The 22,056-nt window shown below is 42.2% G+C and overlaps 2 protein-coding genes across 2 annotated transcripts; both read left to right on the forward strand.

Annotated features, from left to right (window-relative positions):
• Nucleotides 1-392: 392 nt before the first annotated feature.
• On the forward strand, nucleotides 393-2,507 carry LOC4332401 (uncharacterized protein C24B11.05). Its single transcript, XM_015777750.3, has 8 exons — nucleotides 393-525; nucleotides 724-808; nucleotides 935-1,000; nucleotides 1,094-1,191; nucleotides 1,300-1,337; nucleotides 1,424-1,511; nucleotides 1,599-1,874; nucleotides 1,977-2,507. The coding sequence occupies exons 2-8, from the start codon at nucleotides 748-750 to the stop codon at nucleotides 2,199-2,201; spliced, it is 852 nt and encodes a 283-aa protein (XP_015633236.1). The 5' UTR covers nucleotides 393-525; nucleotides 724-747; the 3' UTR covers nucleotides 2,202-2,507.
• A 14,258-nt stretch (nucleotides 2,508-16,765) lies between these two features.
• Nucleotides 16,766-22,049, forward strand: LOC4332402 (oxysterol-binding protein-related protein 3C). The gene is made up of 10 exons (XM_015776571.3): nucleotides 16,766-17,171; nucleotides 17,952-18,045; nucleotides 19,442-19,558; nucleotides 20,028-20,100; nucleotides 20,176-20,294; nucleotides 20,410-20,531; nucleotides 20,618-20,794; nucleotides 21,030-21,174; nucleotides 21,299-21,477; nucleotides 21,583-22,049. Exons 1-10 carry the CDS (start codon nucleotides 17,056-17,058, stop codon nucleotides 21,830-21,832), a joined length of 1,392 nt encoding a protein of 463 aa, XP_015632057.1. The 5' UTR covers nucleotides 16,766-17,055; the 3' UTR covers nucleotides 21,833-22,049.
• The last annotated feature ends 7 nt before the right edge of the window (nucleotides 22,050-22,056 follow it).

The raw sequence follows: 22,056 nt of genomic DNA on the forward strand, positions 1-22,056 counted from the left end.
AATGTGTGTACGTATGTATGGTTCATTATCGTGCAACGCGCTCTCTCTGGTCTCTTCTCCTCTCTTCGTCTTCGTCTTTGCCCATGAAAATTCCCTGCCTTGTCCCTCCAGGCAACATTGCCAGGTCAAAATTATATACAGGAGAGAAGAGGGCCAATTCGGGGAGAAAAATAATTTAGGTTTTGTTTGCTAGGACCAATCATGGGGCGACAGCTGGGCGGCACTGGCCATGGAGGCCATTAACAACACGGAGACCTCCCCGTGCTTAGCGAATTAATTAGTGTGGTAATCAGCTGCTAACTACGACTGCTAAATGCTAACCCCGGGGTCGCGACGCCATGGGCTTCACCTCCTCCCCCTATATAAACCCACCAATGCCTGCCTTTTCTCCTCCCCCCTCCGCCTCGCACTCTCTCTCGCTATAGCCTATAGCGTCTCTCCCGAAGGCTCGAGACACCACACCTCTCTTCTCTTTGGCTCCTCTCCTCGCTGCATTGCGATCCCAAGAGCTGTGAGCTTTAGGAGGTACGCTCGTGTTCTTGGCTGTGGATTAATTCATGGCAAATGTGGCTCGGTTTAAGAGCTTTTGATGAACGTCGTGTGAGGAATGAGAGGGGAAATGATGCCGTTTATAATACATTAAAAATGATGATAAAATTGATATGAAACTGCACGGAGAAGTAATCGAAGGACCTGCTGATTTTTTCTTGATTCTTTCTGCAGCTTGTTCATCACGACCTGAAAATCATGGAGTTCGAAGACCGCTGCCACAAGGTCCAGGAGCCCAAATTCGACTGCCTGCTGTTTGGTAAGCTACCCAGTTCTTGCAGAATGTCACTCTCTGTTGATTTGTACATTCGCTTTCTTTCCCTGTTTTTTCTTTCACTGAATGCGAAAAGGTCTTGATCCTGTTCTTCCCTGGGGAACTCTGCAGACCTCGATGACACTCTGTACCCACTGAGCTCGGGGATCGCGTCCCATGTCAAGAAGAACATTGGAGGTACGATTAACTGAAACGCAGACTGATTTATTATTAGTTTAGTTAGTGAGATTTGTAGCTGAATGCGTGATTCTTGTCCGCCATTCCGTTCAGATTACATGGTTGAGAAGCTGGGTATTGAGGAGAGCAAGATTGAGAACCTTGGCAATCTGCTGTACAAGAACTACGGCACGACGATGGCCGGACTCAGGGTAAATTAATCAGCTCCCCTGATCCCTTACACTGTTCTGTTTTTTATTCTATAATTACTCGGTTACTGAAATTTTTTTCTTCTTTTTTCCTTTGCTTTGATCGATCAGGCAATAGGCTACAGCTTCGATTACGATGAGTACCACAGGTACAGACACGAACGCATTAAGCCCATTCATCTCATGGCAATCCTCTGTAATGATCTGCTTAACATCTTCTGTTCATTTCTGACAGTTTTGTCCATGGAAGACTGCCCTACGAGAACATCAAGCCGGACCCTGTCCTGAAGCACATTCTCAAGAACCTGCGCATCCGCAAACTCGTGAGTTCCTCCAGACCAGAATCGAAACCAATCTCACATGTCTCATGTAATCGTGTTTTGGTTCTGAACTGGCACGCGTCGTTGCAGATATTCACCAACGGCGACAAGGACCACGCCGTGAGAGCCCTCAAGAGGCTGGGGCTGGAGGACTGCTTCGAGGGGATCATCTGCTTCGAGACCCTCAACCCGCCGTGCCCGTCGCCGCCGTGCGACGGGGAGGCCAGCATCTTCGACATCGCCGGACACTTCTCCATGCCCGGCGCCGCCGCCGACGAGCTTCCCAGGACACCCGTCCTCTGCAAGCCCAACGTCGACGCCATGGAGGAGGCCCTCAGGATCGCCAACGTGAACCCTCACAAGGCGGTGCGTCACTCACGTCACTCCTGACGCCAAAAGGATCGTTCTTTTTTATTCCTCCCTTCGCTCGATCGATTGACCTTCGTTTTTTTTTCTCAATTTCTTCAGATTTTCTTCGACGACAGCGTGAGGAACATCCAGGCGGGGAAGAGGATCGGGCTCCACACGGTGCTGGTGGGCACGCCGCAGCGGGTGAAGGGCGCGGACCACGCGCTGGAGAGCATCCACAACATCAGGGAGGCGCTGCCGGAGCTGTGGGAGGAGGCCGAGAAGGCGGAGGACGTGCTCATCTACTCCGACCGCGTCGCCATCGAGACATCGGTGACCGCGTAGGCCACACCTACTGTCTCTCCCGACTCCGGCGAATCGCTCAGAACGAGCAACCATCCATCCATCCATGTCCATCCCTGGCCGGGCAGGTGATCATCAGGTGGGAATTCAGAATTGGCCGGGACAACAATACGTTCCAAGAAAAAAAGAGGAGGGTGTTCCGTGGAAGTTCAGGATTCAGAATGTAACAGCAATGTTGGAACGGGTCCTGTAGTATATATATGTATCGGTCAGATCTTTGCATGTAAATTAGTACTCCTAGAAGCAATAATAATAATAATTAATAAAGAGAATGGGGGTTATTTATCACTTCTTGATTGTGTATTTATCTCTCGTGTTTAACTGAAGCTCTGAAGGATTTTTATTAGCCTGAACAAGTGAGCAACAAACAAGTGTTCTGATCTGCTCTGCTCTGCTCTGAACTGATGACCAATTTCGCTTTCATTTCCTCTGTTACTTGGTGCGTCAAACTCCTCGACTAGGAGATGGGGGATATATCGTATCCGCGTGGATAGAAATCGGTTTCGCCAGTCGTGATACGCCAAAAGCTGAAGCTGTGCGTGCCTGTGTGCCTTTGGCTTGCAGGCTTGTGCTACTTGGGGCTTTGGAAAGCATCCACACGGATGAACACACACATCTGATCTACCTGCCCAGGAAGCAACACATAAAGAAAAACAAAGAAAAGAAGAAAAAAGGACCGTGCGTGAAGCATGTGAAAACATTTGTGTCATGGTCATCAACATCTCCCGGAGCCACTAACTGACTTTGGAGCAAGACTCCAAACAAAAGATGCGACACAGAGAGGAAACTAAACTACTAGTGATGATGAAGGTTGGGGAGGCTGCTAAACTAAGGCTTGTTTGTTTCCAATTTTTTTCCCTAAAAACGTCACATCGAATTTTTTAACATATGTATGGAGTATTAAATATAGATAAAAAAAACTAATTGCACAGTTTGCATAAAAATCACGACGAATATTTTGAAACCTAATTAGTCCATGATTAGCCATAAGTGTTACATTAACTCACGTGTGTTAATGATGGATTAATTAGGTTTAATAAATTCGTCTCGTGTTTTTCAGACGAGTTATGAAATTAGTTTTTTCATTTGTGTCCGAAAATCACTTTCGATATCCGATCAAACGTTCGATGTGACACCTAAAAATTTTCTTTTCTTAAATTAAACAGGGCCTAAAGCATGAATGGATTGATGGCTCTGAAATTACTTCCTGGTTTCTGATTATTATATCACTCAAGTCAGTCCCGTGTAAAAAAGATTTGGTATTCAGGTCAACACCGCTGACGCAGTGTTGCCTGTGCCTGTCTCAACTTTCCTTCGTGCCGTGACACCATGAACAAACTGCTTTGCTTTGCCTGAAATTACCTTACAGTTTCACTTCAGTGGATTAGAACTGATGTTTTGATCAATATAAATGAAACAGGGTTCGAGAAAACCATTCCAATGCACATAGGATTACTACTCCCTCCATTTCATAATGTAAGTCATTCTAATATATTTTTCACATTTATATATATCTATCTAAATTCATTAACAATAATATAAATGTAAATAATACTAAAATGATTTACATTGTAAAACGGAGGAAGTAGTAATTAGCAGTACGCAGCGATGATGCCTCCCTGATGAGATATGGAGTGCAGATCGAGAAGAGCCTGAAGAAAGGACTGGACCTTACTCCCTCCGTCCTATAATATAAGAGTTTTGAGTTTTTCTTCACTTGTTTGACCATTCGTCTTATTAAAAAAATTTAAAATTATTGTTTATTTTTTTACTTACTTTATTATTTAAAGTATTTTAAGCATAATTTTTCGTTTTATATATTTGCATAAAATTTTTTTTAATAAGACGAGTGGTTAAAGAGTGTAAGAAACAAAACTCAAAATTCTTTTATTATAGGGTAGAGGGAGTACTACTTTCTGATGCAAGGAATCAGACAACAACCCCGTACTACTTAATTAGCTAACGACATGATTGAAGAGACCTCTAGTAGCATGTATTAGTTGTTAAAAAAGTTTAGGACTGGGCACTCAAAAGAGGAAATATTTAGTGTGCAACTTGTGCAGGATGACAAAGGCACAGAAATGTCGCAACGTCAAGCCCCCTTTCCGTTGATACTTAGCCAAGCGATCCTGATTATTTTACAGGATTATCGCCCAATAATTAACGGCGACCGGGGTGCTAGTAAACAAGCTTGAAAGAAACATGTAGTTGCCACTGACATCAGGACAAGTGACAACGAACCATCAGTGCTTATTACCTCCGGGTTCAGGTAACCACCGGATTAGCACTAATCAATACCCATGAGTAATTTATATACTGGCCTATTGATGAGTATGAATGTATGAAACACACTCAACACATGGATGTCAACACCTCAATACTATTATAGTATCGCGCTTAGCCGCGTGAGTATCCAGAGTTTTCTCGCCGAACTGACAAGATTGTAGAGTACATCTATCATTGTTCTTGTACTTGTAATTTGTAGCAGAACTCGGAAGAGGATCTCAAGCTCGGCATTAGCGTGTTTTTTTTTTCTGTGTGTGAGAGAGAATGAATCATGAGAAATTTTACCATCTTTGAAGGTTTATTTAAAGTATCAAAATTATAGTACAAATTTTCGTACATGTTAGTATTAGAGGTACCGAGATGTTTAAATTTTTAAAAATTTTATAGTTCTTAAGGAGGTAGCATGATAAAAAAATTTAGTGTAAAATTTAGTATCTCCTAGTACTTTGGTATCAAGAGATATCAAATTTATAATAAAAAAATAGTACCTCATGGTATCTCCTTAAGGACTATAAAATTACTCCTAAATTTGACATATTCACCTTTCAATATCTCCTCTAGAATTATAAAATCTCATGAATCATACCCAGGGTGAAATGGAAGCATGCTGGCCGGTTTCAAATTTCAGTTGACAATAACATGCTACTAGTACACGCTTTAAAAATATACTAAAATATACTATTATAAAAATTTAAAATATTTTTGCCGGTATTTTGGTACGTCATCCCCGTGTATGAGGTGATTTTTAAATTCGTTCGTTTTTGGAAATACATATTCGTATTTGAGTCAGTTTTTAAGTTCGTTTGCTTTTAGAAATATAGGAGTCATATAAGAAAATCTCTTAAAAAATTCATATGCTAACTTAAAACAATTGGACTCCTAATTGCGACTCATAATTTTCTAAAAAAAATATATATCGAAGTGAATTTCACTTTAAATAAACCGTATAACAATAATAAAATTAAAATAATCTTCACTCGTTACAACGCACGGACATTTTTCTAATACTATATAAATACACCCACGAAGGTTCAGAACACCCTCTGAAAAAAGAGGAGGACCCACAACTCCATCTCTTGGCAATTTATTGATATGTCCTTATTACTGAACTTCAGCTCAAATTAATCAAGAAAAGATCTCGTTAAAGTTCTAAAGTTCCATTAAATTGAGACAAGGCAGCCGTAACTACGAAAATTGTTCACTTCTCAAACCTAAACTATCAAAACCGTTTACATTTCAACCCTATAGCTCAATATAGACTGGCTTTTCTTAACTGGTCGTGTTGACATGCCCCAAAGACTCTTAACGAATTTTAACAATTAGTATATGACTTTTGAATTCAGAAAATTCTGAGAAAGTCAGCACTTGCATTATAGGGTTTTAATGTTTTATAACTTAGACAAACATCGTACGAAACAACAAAATATCCTTTGGACCACGTCACCACATCTTCCCAAACCATTCTAAATTTGGGCTAATACTGAAAATAATTGAACAAGATTTATAGTGCACGACTGAATCAACGTCCAGTTAGAAAGGTTATGTTGCTTTTTTCCTAACTTTTATTTAAGTTTAGAGTTGGAAAATGCACCTTTTAAGTAATCAAAACAATTAGTACCCGAATGTAGATGTCAGTATGGCTAGTAAAAGGCCTCATATAGATAAATACTTCATAATTGAGTATTACTCCTTCCATCTTAAAATAAGTGCAGCCATGGTTTTCCGCGCACAACTTTGACCACTCGTCTTATTTGAAAATTTTTTGAAAAAAAATTAAAAACATAATTCACGAGTAAAGTAGTATTCATGTTTTATCATCTTATAACAACAAAATTGCTAATTATAAAAAAAAATTCAAATAAGACGGACGATCAAAGTTGGGCGCTGAAACTCATGACTGCACTTATTTTGGGACGGACGTAGTATCTCGGGTGTGCGATGATGCTGATGATTTGATCAATGATGTGATGTGCTGCGCAAGCCTACGACGACAGGCAATGGTATACTCCTACTTGGGTAAACCAAATGAATGATTTAGTTATAAAATACCTCAATTGCAATAGTAATCCTACGAAAAATAGCAAAGTGAGCGAAACTCAACTGGTTTAGGCTTATGACGATGGAACCTACCCATCCGAGTTAAGTTCTAGACTTGACATGAATACTTACATTTACAGCTACATAGTGACATCGTCACTCTCAGAATATGTTAGTCCAGTCTCTAGATATACTCATAGGAAGTAAATTTGCGTGTGCATATAAGTGCATATAAGCATACGTGTTTATACCGTGTTTTAAAAAAGATTAAATTTCACAAAACTACATGCACTTTGCCTAAACTATCATATATAAAACTACAGATTTAGGACGATATATCACAAAACTACAAATTTATCGAAGAACTCCATATTTAATATGGAGTATCATAAAATTACATGTTTAGTAATAAAATTATCACAAAATTACATGGTTTGCACCAAGTTAAGTACAAAACTACAACATCTATAACTCTAACATAATAGTAGTTGTAGGAATTTAGGACCTGTTTTGGGGAGCTTCTAGCAGCTGCAGCTTCTCCTAGAATCTCAAGTTGCCAGAAGCTCCCCCAAACAGTCCAGCTTTTTACCCAGATTCTGAGAATCTATAGTTGTAGAATCTAGAAAATGAACTAGAAGCCAGAAGCTTCTCAGAATCTTAAACTCCAGCTTCTTTAGATGATCACCAGCTAGCTTCTCAGCAGTTGCTTCTCAGAATCTTAAACTCCCCCAAACATGCCGTTAAACTTGTAAAATATGTAGTTTTCTGATAATTTAAGTTTGAGAGAATCCATTATATGCCACTGACTTTATCACACGTCTACGATTTGCCACTGACTTTGTCACGTTCTACAGTATGCCATCGACTTTTGCTTAACTTCTACGATTTACCATCGCTGTCCGGTTAGCCTTCGTTGGTACTGTACAAATTTGTCGAAATGACCAAAATACCCCTAGGACAAAAACTTCCAAATTTTGGATAAAATAATCGAAATATCAGATTTCAAGTTTTTGGCCAAATTTTGGATGTTTACAATCTTAAGTTTATAATACGATATTTCAATTATTTTATCCAAATTTTGGAAGTTTTTGTCCCAGGGGTATTTTGGTCATTTCGACAAATTTGTACAGTACTAACGGAGGCTAACCGGACGGTGATGGTAAATCGTAGAAGTTAAGCAAAAGTTGATGCATATTGTAGAACGTGACAAAGTCAGTGGCAAGTCGTAGATGTATGACAAAGTCAGTGGCATATAATGGATTCTCTCTTTTAAGTATTAAATCTACAGTTTTGTGATACGACGTCTTAAATCTGTAATTTTGTGATAATTCGATCAAAGTACATATAGTTTTTCGTACCTGTAGTAAAAAAAATCCCTTATATTATAAGACAGAGTGAGTATATCATAAGCTCTTGTTGGCAAGGCAAACCATTGTGCAGTCATACCTATCCACTCAGGCACAAAGCACTGGTGGAGAAACCATCTTTGGTCGGTCGACCAAATTCGACAATAGTCCCGGTTAAAAAAAATTTGATCTTTAGTCCCGGTTGGTACTAAAGATGATTTTTAGTGCCGGTTCATCCCCTGTCAGAGGCATGTCAGGGGGCCGAGGATCTTTAGTCCCGGTTCATACTACCAACCGGGACTAAAGATTACCACTTTAGTCCCGGTTGGTACTACCAACCGGGAGTAAAGATCATTTAGATCTTTAGTCCTGGTTGGTATTACCAACCGGGAGTAAAATTAAACACGTAGTATATAATCCATAGTCCTTATCCTCTCCTCCACTCGCAACCACTACCTCACCCACAGATCGATCCTCCTCTCTTCTCCCCCTCCTCCCCTCTCCTATCTTACACAGATCCTCCCCTTCCTCCTTCCTTCCCCTCCCCTTCCTCCTCCCTCATCTGGAGATGGATCTTACACAGATCCTTCCCTTCCTCCTTCCTTCCCCTCCCCTTCCTCCTCCCTCACCTGGAGATGGAGGAGGCCGCGCCGCGCGAACGCGGTGGACGGACGGACGCGCGGCGTGCGGCGCAGACGTGCGTTGCAGGGGAAGCACATGCGCGCAGTAGTAACGATAGCGGCAGCCGGCAGTAGTGGGATTGATATTTTGTGATTGATTTCTTGAGTAGTAGCACATCCGACAGCTTGTTTTCTCTCTCTCTCTCTCTCTTGATATTTTGTGATTCACTGAGATGTATAATTTTGTGATTCATTGTATGGATTTAAGATGTATAATATGTGTTATATTTGATTTGTGTAAATTTTTTAGGATTTGTGATGTATTATATTGGTGTGTATAAGTGACTTTAAGATTTGTGATGTGGATTTAGGATGTTACTTTGATTTGGGGATTTGGGGTTTGATTTTGGATGTGCATGCCATCCGATTCGGGAGAAAATAAAAAAGTAACAAAAAAAAATAAAAGGGGACCATCCGGGACTGTCCCTATCCTCTCCTTAGTCCCGGTTGGTAACACCAACCGGGACTAAAGATCCCTCTCTTTAGTCCGGGTTGGTGTTACCAACCGGGACTAAAGATTGATCTTTACTCTCAGTTATTTCACCCGGGACTAAAGATAGCGATCTTTAGTCCCGGATTTGTAGTCCCGGTTGGAAAACCGGGACTACAGGGGGTTTACAAACCGGGAGTAAAGACAGTTTGTCCACCAGTGAAGCCACAAACACTGGTACTAAGGCCCTCTTTGTTTAGGCTTAGGCTTATTGGCCTAGACTTTTAAGTCAGCTTATTGGCTTATATGATTTATAAGCCAGTGGATTTAATGTCCTAAGTTTAGTGGTGGAGTCATACATCTATCTCATATAAGCCAAAAAAGCTTCTCCAACCTAGCTTTTGGCTTAATAGTGTTAGAGTGGCTTATGGCTTCAAAAAAGCTAAATAAAAAAGCTGCTTGTTTGTTTTGGCTTAGACTTTTCGACTTATAAGTTGGCTTATAAGCCTAAACAAAGAGGGCCTAAGACTTATTGGCTTAGATTTTTAAGTTAGCTTATTGACTTATATGATTTATAAGCCGGTAGATTTAATGTCCTAAGTTTTGTTGTGGAGTCATACATCTACCTCACATAAGCCAAAAAAAAAAAGCTTCTCTAACCTAACTTTTGGCTTAATAGTGTTAGAGTGGCTTATAGCTTAAAAAAGCCAAACAGAAAAGTTGTTTGTTAGTTTAGGCTTAGACTTTTCGGTTTATAAGTTGGCTTATAAGTTTAAACAAAAGGATCTAAGTCTCCCTCTTGAAGTGTAAGCCAAAAATACCGGTATTTCCCTTGAAAAAAGTATGAGGATAATTCATCGTAACAAAATTGTTTGATAACAATATAACAGTAGTATTTTACTTACCAGTTAGAGACATATCATAAAAGTGCTATTTGTACTTACGTCTATTGAGGGGCTTATCACGACAAGCAAGTATATTATAGTGTTAAGCATATGACATGGATTGGATCCACATCAACAATGGTAAACGGAAATGATAGACCCATGAACACTTGTTCGTTTTTGCATTTGCTGTTCAATTTCTTTCTCGCATGCTGTGAGTCACTCCTGCAGCTTTTCCATTCGTGAAAAAAACCATCTTGTAAACCAATTAGCCAAGCCACCCCTTTTGCTACCTAAAGTACTCCATTTCCGTGAAACTACTCATCTGTGTGGTCCACGAAAGTGCTCAGCTTCAGTCTCCGACGATAACCTTTATGTGAGCATTGTCATCACTGTCATGCTTGCAACAAGCTAAGCTAGCTAGCACGATCGATGGTCTATCAGCCCACACAACTTGCCTCTATCAAGCCACAACTTGGTGGTGTTGATTAGTTGTCGCTAACTAGCATGGAAACTTCACCCCGGTGATGACATCTCAACTGTTGAGCTTGAGCGCTACCTAAGGAAAGGAACCTAGACATATTATAGGGAAGAAGTTCAGGACCAGTGTACTTACACACAAGAGTCCACTGAAACTTTTGGGGTGCTTTTGCCTGGATTATTACCCAAGTGGGAATTAACCACGGGTTGCACGCGGTGCCGTTGATCTTGGTGCGCGCCAAATGTACGTGCCCGATCTGATCGAGGAGCCAGCTTTGTCGGTGAGGATGGTGTTCGGCAGTACAAACCCAATATTGTGCGTACAAAGTGAACCACGAAGAAATTGACGGTTAAAAAATGGTCAACTTGGTGCCGCTTTTTTTCTTGGCATATATGGTGTGACACAGTAGTAAAATATTTCAGGCTCCAGTGTGGCGATTAGCAAATTAAGGGGAGAAGAAAACAAAACTTTGGCCGGCGTACGTAGCGAGAGCCCGCGCGGGCGCCGGCCGGGAGTGCATTGGCCCCTGCCTTTCGGCGTCCGTGGAGTGGACTTGCAATCTCGTCGTTTTCACCCGCGGTCGATCGAATCAGCGACGGGAAGTGACCGCCGCGTCGCTGTCGTGTGTGCTAACGATCCCTGGCCGGCGCCGGCGTCGCTTTTTTTTTTTTGCTCTTCGGCAACAGGAGCCACCACTGAGAGATCGATCGAACGAGCTCTCGCAGCTAATGGTGGAAAATTTCCCACCAGCAACGATGATGCCTCTTTGGTTAATTACTCGTGCGCGCTGCTGCAACCGTGTTTTCTGTCCGATTAATTAACTTCTCCTGCCCTGGATAATCTCATGCTAAAAAGTTCTCCTAGCTAATTAAGCTAGCTATAGACTCCAAGCTTAGCTAGGTGGGCGTAAAGCGTACGTGAACTGAAAGTCTGAAAAGGGAGTTCAGAAGGAGCAGCTTGTGCTACTGAACCATCAAACTTTTTTCTGAGCTAGTAGAGTACTTGTATTAAGATAAGGAAGAAAGGTAGCCAGTGTAACCTATATAGCTAGTACTAGATATTAAACATATCATGAAATGTAATATATTCGCCTAGTTTTAACATATCGTGTTTTGTAATACTCCCTCCATTTTTTAATAGATAACGCCATTGACTTTTTCTCACATGTTTGACCATTTGTCTTATTCAAAAAATTTATGTAATTATAATTTATTTTGCTATGAGTTGTTTTATCACTCATAGTACTTTAAGTGTGATTTATATCTTATACATTCGTATAAAATTTTTGAATAAGACGAATGGTCAAACATGTGAGAAAAAGTCAACAGCGTCATCTATTAAAAAACGGAGGTAGTATATCATATGTAACTAATATATATATATATATATATATATATATATATATATATATATATATATATATATATATATATATATATATATATATATATATATATATATATATATATATATATATATATATATATATATATATATATATATATATATATATATATATCTACTACTACTTAAAAAATAAGAGGTGCTTCCATCGTCCGTCAAAAAAAACCGGGTGAAAAAAAACCGGGCGAAAAAAACCAGTTTGTCCGATCCAAAAAAAACCGGTAAAGAAATTTAAACAAACTCCCATCTGTTTTCGTTTGAGCTGATTAGGACTTTGTTTCTGTTTGGGCGAATAGGACTTGGTTTGAATTATACCAAGTCCTATTCGGTTAGCATCACCAGGAGAACCGACACTATTCACAGAGAGAGAGAGAAAGAGACGACGCCGCCGCCTCTCCTGCCCTCGCCGGACCACAGCCGCTTCCATGCCGCCAGATCTGGCGGAGGCGAGGTCCAGCCCGCCGCCCCTCCCGCTCCCGCCGGGCCGCAGCCGCCTCCACGCCGCCGTTGTTCGGGGAGAGGGCGCCGCGCCGTTGGTTGTGGGGGAGGGCGCCGCCGCCGCCGCTCGCGGGAAGAGGGGCGCCGTCGCCGCCGCTCGGGGGCGCGGAGGGGAGGGCGGCGATGTGAGATGGGAGGGAGGGAAATGGGCTAGGGTTTCGGCGGCTGAGGAGAAGGAGGGGTTTTGTTTCCCCGATATCGACGCTCGGCCGTCCGATCAAAACCCTAAAGATCGGACGATCGGTGTCGTCCAGGCCGAAATCAGCCCAAGAGGGATCGAGAGTGAGGCCACTTTTCTGGCCCAAGCCCAGGTTGTGGCCTGGGGAGGGGAAGTGCACTTGCGCGTGCACAAAAGGCCGTGGACCGACCGGCAAGGGCCGGAAATAAGTCTATTTTAGGTCCCTCAGGCCCAAAAAAAGAGAATAAGTTCATTTTTAGTGCTCATTTTTTCAGAAGCATTACAATTATAAGTTATTGAATGTGTTTATTTCGAAGCAAACCTAAAAGGAAGTATTTTCTTTCTTTTTCCAAGTAAATAATTGTTAAATGACGTTTGTATTAATAAAATTAACAATTAAGCTCTGAAAAATTCAAATATAATTTCAAAGAGCGTAACTAATCATGGAGAATTTAAAAAAAATTAAATTTAACCATGTCATTTTATTTCTCACACTTGCTTTACTTGTAAATTTATTTAATTATACACATACCTACTTAAAAATACCAAATATTTCAGCGAATTTGTATTTTAATTAATTGCATATTTTTCTAATCTGTACGCTTCACATTGTAACACACAGGCACTTTTGCTAGACCAAACAACACTTTTGGTCAATATACACACTCCGTAATCACCCGGTGCAACGCACGGGCACTTTTGCTAGTATATATATATATATATATATATATATATATATATAACACACACACACACTACCGGTGTGTGTTGCTTGCATCCATCCATCGAAAGAGGCTCTCAACCACGAAAGCATGACACACGACGAGTGGTTCCCGTGCGATGATATATTCTGTCGACAGGAGACGAGTCAAATCCGATGATGGAAACAGAAGGAAGGGAGTGTATATACTAAACACAAGGCTGGCAGCTAGGGGACAACCACCCCCATGGAGTGAGGCCACATCTGCTAGGCCACTAGGTGCCCTGAACTAAGACAACGTTGTTAAGAGAAAAATTAACGCGATCGATCATAGCCATCAGAACCAATATTCTCCAGCTCAGCGCTTATCCCCACGACGCTGCACAAGTGGCCATCGATCGCTCGCTCGGTCGTGATTATTTACCAGCGAAATTAAACCAGCAACCGGGGCTCTGAATTTTCTGATGCGGATGACAGCGGCGGCGGCGGCGAATACGCAACATTGTGGACGCTTGTGGCCGCCGTTTGCTGCCGCGTCGGAGCTGAGCTGAGCAAAGGCGCCGGCAGGGGAGAGGAATGATCGATCTCGCTGGTCCACGAGCGATCACGTCTCGCATGATTCGTGGGCTTTTTGGCATGATTGGGTATTTGGGTGAAGAGCGTTTTACGTTGGGGTCGTTGGGGCCTGCGTGTGACTGGATCTCGTTTGGACTCACCCTGCTGCTCCTGCTCCTGCTGCTGCCTGTCGTCGTCAGTCAGTTCAAATAATGTGTGTTCGCGCGGATATGATCGACGTCCGTCGCGTGCAGCAGTGGTCTGAAAACATCGCGAACTTGTGTGGGTACAGATCGCGGGAACTGCAGATGGATTTGAACGCGATGCGTTTCCCCGCTGTGTGCCGTCCATTTCATGCTCGCGTGGCATGCTGTTCGGTGCTCATCTCATCTATCCCGTAGTATATGCTCGTCTATAGTTCGCTTCAGGTTCCAGCCCAACACGACCATTCAAGTAAAGCACACGGGATCATGGAAAGAAGCCCACATCAGAAATCACCAAGGCCACTACCATGCTGCTGCGAAGGAATAACCCTTTTTGGGCTGAAAAAGAGAAACTAGAGCTCGTGTGGGAAATAAGTCCACTGTAGGTCCTTTAACTATCGGCTGAGTTTCATCCGTGTCCCTCGACCGCAAAATTGGGTACAGAGTGTCCTCCAACTATTAAAACTCATGCATGCGAATTGAGTCCCTCAGTGGATTGGACAACAGTTTTGCCCTTTATGGCATCCACGAGGCATCTTGACCTAGCTTTTGTCTAATGGGATGAAAACTGGATATGGAATCGCATGAGTATGTGGCGGCGCTCTGATGGCCATATGTGTCCCGCAAGGGAAGGGGCGGGAGAGGCTTGGCGTGGAAGGTGGGAGCAGGGAGAGGAGTGACAACACGGTGGCATTGAGGTGGTAGGGGCAACAGAAGGAGAGGGAGGCTGAATTGGAGGGGTAGAGGTAGACGTAGATGGCGAGCATGGATATTAAGGCCCTGTTTGATTTAACTTAGGATTATTATAATCTGGATTATTAGAAGTAAGCTGAAACAAATAGGTAGCTTATTGTGATAGATTATTACAATATATAAGCCAAATTACTATAATATGGTAATCCACTTTAAAGGTGCTTTTTTAGATTATTGGGTGGCTAACAGCTAACATACAGCTAATAATATAGAGAAACAAACGGCTTGTTAGCTTATTATATGTCGGCTTATTATAATTCATTTTATAGTAGTCTCGCTCAATAATCTAGATTACAGTAATCTTAAGCTAAACTAAACATAGCCTAATTTAGGTGGGGATGTGGAAGGGATGGAGACAAGTACAGCTGGGAAGAGGGAGTCAGGTGTGCAAGTATAGCGGGAACAAGACCACATTCGATGTGTTTCGCATGGAGTCCATGGTTGCACTTGGGCAACAAGTGCACCTTCTCGACATCCGCCACTTTGGATTGGTACACCACAGACTCAAACTTCTCGTCATCGCCCGTCGTAGGCTTCGCGTCGACCATCGTCGGGAGCGCCCAAAGCTCGGTGGTGAGGAGCCCACCCTGTGGGAATGGGGAGTCGAGGACAAGTTGAGGAAGAGAAACCAAGATGAATGCCATGGCAGGGAGCTCGCCGGTATGCAGGGCTATAGGAGAGGAAGGTGGGAAAGGGAGTGAGAGAGTGGAGGAGGGCTAGGAGAGGGAGTAGAGATGTTTTTTAAAAAATAAATAAAAATCAATGTGACTGACGTATGACACAGTCTTTTAGTGTTATTGTACAATTACCTCCGACATATGGGTCCCACAATTTTTTATTTTTTTTCGCAAATTGTAGTTACACATAAGTTCCGCGTTGAACGAAGACTATGCCAATATGCCAAGTGGGATAAAGCCTCCGAGAAACCCTATTTGCACGGGTTTTAATAGTTGAGGACCGTTATGTAACCAATTTTGTGGTCGAGGAATGTGAATGAAACTCGATCCGTAGTTGAGGTACCTAAAGTGGACTTTGTCGTCCTAGGGCGAGCTCTACCCAGGGAAACATACTAGAGGACCGGGCCCGTTCGAAACGACCAAACGGACCAACACGGAACACGTCGAAACGGGCCCAGCATCTCATCAGAAACTTGAGATCGCGGACGCTCACGTTGTTGCTGTTGCCGCGGAGAGATTGGGCCCATGAGAAGTTCCCTTCCAGCGAAGATCCACGCGGCGAGGCGGCGTTCGCATGTGCCGCGAGACAGAGACTACTAGAGGAGGAACCTGTCATGATTCCATCAAATCAGGGCCGTTTTGGCAGCGTGCGACGTGAATAACGAAGTGAAACACCGTGGACCAGCTCAAAAGGACAGGGCATAAACATCATCTGCCAGCCGGCCAAGCCAGCAAGGTTATCTGGAAACATACCAGTAGAACGAATCATAAAATCTTGCTGTCCTGGCTTTTTTTTTTCTTTCATTTCACTTGATGTCTTTATTCCCTTTCAAACGTGTCAAAAGTCCACGATGCCCTCCTCCAATCCAACGCGGCTGATTGTGATTATGGTTAGAATTGTGTGTTTGATCTAGAACGACAGCTGTTTCATACTTTCATTTACAAAATGGTAATTGAATACGTAAGCCGAACACTATGCTTCTAATAGATATTTGCGGGTACGTTTTCCAAACGACTAGGACGATATGGTCCTTTAAGAAAAAACTTTCTATGTAAAATATTAAACAAATCTATATTTAAACGGTTAATACTTAATTAATGATACGATAATTGAATTTATTCTCTCCCAGCCAATCGGCTAATCAGCCAACGAAGGAAAAAGAGTTTCAACCGAGAGAAGAAACCTCGTGTAGAAGAAACCGCGTCGGTCAACAGAGTTGTACCTGTACTCTATCAGTTCTTCCGTCCAAAGACTTTTCAAATCTTCGTCTGAATCAGGGCGGCTTGGGTTTTACTAGCCAGCCCGCACACACCACATTGTTGGCATTGGCAATGTGGAGTCGGACGCGGAAAAAGCCCAAGAAATATCGCACGCGGAGGTGGGAGGTGGGGGGGCACCGTGGTCATCTCGCCCACCCAGCCACGACGCAGCGCATCCGCGCCTCGCCTTGCTTGATTTGCCTCGCCTGCCCTTTTTCTCGCGCGGCCGCCTCCGAGATTTCTCCTCCTCCTCCTCCTCCTCGACTCGACTCGACTCACCCCCCACTGAAATCTTCCTCCCACCACCGCGCCGCGACGTCGCACGCCCCCGCGGCCGCCGCCGACGTCGCTGTACCCCCAAACCCTAGCCCCGCTAGCGGGAGCGGTCGAGCACACACGCACGCGCGCGCGCGCGCGCGGAGTTCTCTCTCTCTCCTGTTGACCACCTGCAGATCGCCCGCGCGATGGGATCCAAGGACGGGAGTGGAGCCGCCTCGTCGGGAGGCGGCGGGGGCTTCTTCTCCTCGATCGCCGCCGGCGTGCGCAGCTTGGGCACCGCCGTCCACAAATCTGTCAACGGGTGAGTCTTCCCCACCCCCCTCGCGCCGGTCTCTCAGTTGCTTGCAACCCCGTGCCCTCTCAGATCCCGACCTGAGCTCCCCCGATTTGTTCACCCCCACTTTGGGCTGATCGGTTTTAGGATTGAGGCCTTCTCGCCCTCGTGATCTGGCGCTTCAGCGCCTGATTCAAGCTGGTGGGCGTTGATCTCTGCCGGCGGGGGTTCTAGACGAGTTTTGAACCGCGTCGTTTCATTGAATTTCAAGCTCTGGGCTTTACTGATCGTAGTATGATGTGGCGTCAGTTGATTGCCAACTTATAATTCTTGTTACTGAGTTATCTTCTGTACAGACTCCTAAGATATATAGTGGTATGATCTGCGTGTTAAATATGCCAATCCATCAGCCCTTCAGGCTCATACTTAGTACGACGAAGTGAATAATTGGTTATAAAAGCTCAGTCATTTATTTTCTGGATGCTGTAGTATATACCAGCCGCTAGCATGAATTGTGATTTACAGTCTATTTTTAACTCTTCAACCTAAATAAGATAAGATGTGTGATGTGGTCTGTACTTAATTCTCATGTCACATTTTTAGTTAATGAAACCCACCTTTTACATGCATAGCATTTGGTGCCTCTTTGCTTTACTTTATTAGTATTTCTTCTGTTTTAGTCTTGAATTCTTCTTCAACTTGCACATTTATTGGATGTGTGCTAAGCTCTGTTGTCAAGGGACTGTTTTTAGCTGGAAAAACAGTTTGTCATGCATTTTGTAACGAGCAGTTATGTGCTGTACATAGGTTGGTCGGCTATGAAGGACTTGAAGTTATTAACCCAGATGGAGGCACAGAAGATGCGGAAGCTGAGGCTTTGAGAGGGCGATGGAAACAAGAGGTGAGAATCACTGAAATGTCAACAAAATAGTAATTTTATTTCTTGAAATACAAGCATGTTATTAGACTGACCATTGTACTAGTTTATGTGTATGTCAATTGTGTAATTTTGAATTAACTACGGTCAACAAATGGTAATGTCATGTATGGAAAGAAAAGCATATACTTTTTTTATACAAGCTGTGGCATATGTATTACAGACACTATTCTGGATATGTGTTCACCAATCACCATCCTGCAAGTGGCAGTAAAAAATAGTTAGGATGAAAATGTTTGAGAACTTTTCGTAGCTAAGTTTCTTAGCACACCCATTGCCTATATTTTGGAGAAATTATATATAAAGTTTCAGGTTTTTATTGGAGAAATTGGCTAATGGTATTTCTGTAATCTGTACTTCTTTTACTCATACAACCTGTTCTTAATAACATCTAATGTTGGGGGCTGCTTTAGTGTTATATACTTGTCTTTATGTTCTCAAAAGCCTTTGTACGACAAATGTTGGACATGCTCGACAAAATTGTACTATGTTTGGCATTAGTGGTAAGCATTTACATGTTTTAACCTTTGCACATAACAATAATTTTTATTAAAAAATAAACCTTCTTTTACCTCATATTAGTGAATTCTTACTACTCTTGGTGAGGATACTCTTAAGTCTTAACTAGCTAGATTCCACTGTTTTGTGCAGCACAACACTGAAACGCAAGCTAGCTTTCAACGTTTATTTACTGAGTGACAGATTATTTCTGTTGCATTAGCTTATAAGTATGTTCTAATATATGGGAGTTTCAAAACCCCTAAAGCACGCGTAACAAAGCTGTAGTTTTCTCGTCTCTATTTCCAGATTTATCTTGTATGTGCCCACAGCTGTCATTTGTATATCATGTGCACTCTTCACAATTCCTTCATGCTGCAGCAGTTTTACTTGGATTAAGATTTGGGATTTCACATGCACACTGATGTGATTAAATGTCTGCCAAAAAACTGACTTGTTTAGTCGATTATATCCTGCCTGAATTATTGAACCTGCTGGATACTTACTGATGTCGTATTTATAATTTTTATGGTTCGTTCATGATTCATGATCCATATAGGGACGTGTTGAGATTCTATTTTATATTGTTCAAGTAGACATGTAGTATGTAACATCATTATTCAAAAGTTGAACCCTAGTTCTACTTGTGATGAGAAACAGGCAATTTGCATTACTTGCAGTTGGCTTCATCAAACAATAATTTTTGTGCATTTTGTGCCAAAATGTGTGATAACCTTCAGTTGGGCTTGAATTGGCATACTAGATCTTTCTAGAGGATGATTGGAACACCTTTGTATTTCAGCTGCACAGTGTTCTCGTGTATATCCCTTCATATGCTCTTGACATTCCAATTAATCTGCAGGATCGTGATAGTTATTGGAAGATGATGCACAAGTACATAGGGGCAGATGTTACATCACTTGTGACACTTCCGGTCATCATTTTTGAGCCAATGACAATGCTTCAGAAAATGGCAGAGGTTTGTACTGTTAAACTCACATTTAGAGCGCAGTAGCCTGTGTTCGTCTTCTCATCCTGTGCATTGGCAGAATGTTACGTTCATTTGCTTAGCGTAGTATGTTCCCCAACATATTAGCATGCTGCCCCTTGGAAAACTATTAATCTGGTGAGAACTCAAAGTTGCCATATAGTCTTTGTCTTGTTTCTTGGGCATAAAATCTAAGCTATTATTATTGTTCACTGAAGCATATATGTTATATAGTCATGGACTGTAAAGCAACAATTTCTTGTTCACAGGATACTTGTTATATCTGTATGTCAAAAGTCAAATAATAAAATTCAGGAACAAGATACTTTTGTGAGAATCTATTGTTAATTACTGTTGCAAGCTATAATTTGGCCAGTCATCCTTTTGTGCATCCATACTCTTCCTGTTAAAGTCTTAATACTCGATTGCTAATGATGTTAGCTGCATGTTCTGAATGCAGTTGATGGAATACTGTGAACTTTTAGACAAAGCAGATGAATGCGAAGACCCGTACATGCGTATGGCATATGCCTGTAAGTTTTGCACCTTCCCTTGTGAGCAATGCCTTTAATATCCTTGTTGTTTGATCTTTTAACTTAACTTTTCAGCTGCATGGGCTGTATCGGTCTACTTTGCATACCAGCGTACCTGGAAGCCTTTCAATCCCATCCTTGGGGAGACATATGAGATGGTTAACCACCAGGGTATTTCATTTATTGCTGAGCAGGTTAGTGATATCACCATTGCAGAAACCTTCTGCAAACATCTTCTGCCAGCCAATGATGCTGGTTCCACAGTTCTTTACTGCATGCCATCGATAATTTTTCATTTTATTTTCTCAGGTAAGCCATCATCCTCCGATGGGTGCCGCTCACTGTGAAAATGCACATTTTACATATGACATCACCTCCAAGTTGAAGACCAAATTCTTGGGGAACTCTCTGGAAGTTTATCCACTTGGAAGGTAATTTTGTCAAACTGTGATTGTTTCAGGATTATGAATAAACCAGCTCTTTATATCCTAAATGGTTTTTTGTTTCTGCATCACAGGACTAGAGTGTCACTTAAGAAGTCCGGTGTCAAGCTGGAATTGGTACCACCACTCACGAAGGTCAACAACTTGATATTTGGGCGTACTTGGGTTGATTCTCCTGGAGAGATGGTATTGACAAACCTGACAACTGGAGACAAAGTTGTGCTTTTATTCCAGCCATGTGGCTGGTTTGGGTATGATAACACTAATCCTGACTGTCTACTGCAATCTTCAGCCTTGAATTAATATTGTAATTTTATGTTTCCTTCGTTTTAGAATTACATTGAATGTTCCTGATTCCTGATTTAGTTGGGAAGGTGGTGGTATTAATTCAAATATATATTTTTTTATCTCTTGCCTTTGCCTTTGTAGTGTATCCAAAGCTTTAAGTTCATAATGCTTAATTTCTGAGTTTACTCTTCATTGTAGGGCTGGTCGGTACGAGGTGGATGGCTATGTGTATAGTGCAGCTGAAGAACCCAAAATAATGATAACTGGAAAGTGGAACCAGTCCATGAGTTGTCAGCCATGCGATCAAGAAGGCGATCCTCTTCCAGGAACTGAGCTAAAGGAGGTCAGAATTTCTTCGGATGTCCATTATTACACAGAACATTTGTTATATAAAGGCAAAGCTAATTAATACTTCTATAATAACTGTGGATATCTTCTCAACTCTTCAACATTATACTTTGTCCCAGATATGGAGAGTTGCTCCTACTCCACCAAATGACAAGTACCAGTACACGCACTTCGCGCACAAAATAAACAGCTTCGATACGGCGCCGAAGAAGCTATTGGCATCGGACTCCCGATTGAGGCCTGATAGATATGCCCTCGAGAAGGGTGACATGTCAAAATCAGGTTCAGAAAAGAGCAGGTAATTGCTCATTTTGTCCTAAACCTGCGTTGTTTTAGGTGTTTAATTTGAGGCATGTGGCAACCATCCAATTATCTTGACATTTCATTTCGTGGAAACTTTCAGGCTTGAAGAGCAACAAAGAGCTGAGAAAAGAACACGAGAGGCCAAGGGGGAGCAATTTACTCCAAGATGGTTTAACAGGACCGATGAAATCGCCCCTACACCCTGGGGCGAGCTGGAAGTGTATGAATACAATGGAAAATACACCGAGCACCGCGCTGCCATTGACAGCTCAAGTGTGGCCGACGACGATACAGACGTCACTTCGATCGAATTCAACCCGTGGCAGTACAGTAGCTCATCTTCCCAATGATTTTCGTAGGGTCTGAAACTGCACATCCGTATTTTTATTATCCAATATGCTTCCAGGCCTTGCTTTGCACGCTGATTCATCTCAGCAGAGTTTTCGTGCCTTTGTAGTATTATGACCTTCACTTTTTCCCTTCTTCATGCTTCTACTGTTCAGGAAGTGATGGTGTATTCGATGTAGTCCATATACTGTCGTTGTTAATCTAGCGAAAATTACAACATTTCCCT

Source organism: Oryza sativa, chromosome 3 (assembly GCF_034140825.1).
Source record: "Oryza sativa Japonica Group chromosome 3, ASM3414082v1".
NCBI lineage: Eukaryota > Viridiplantae > Streptophyta > Magnoliopsida > Poales > Poaceae > Oryza > Oryza sativa.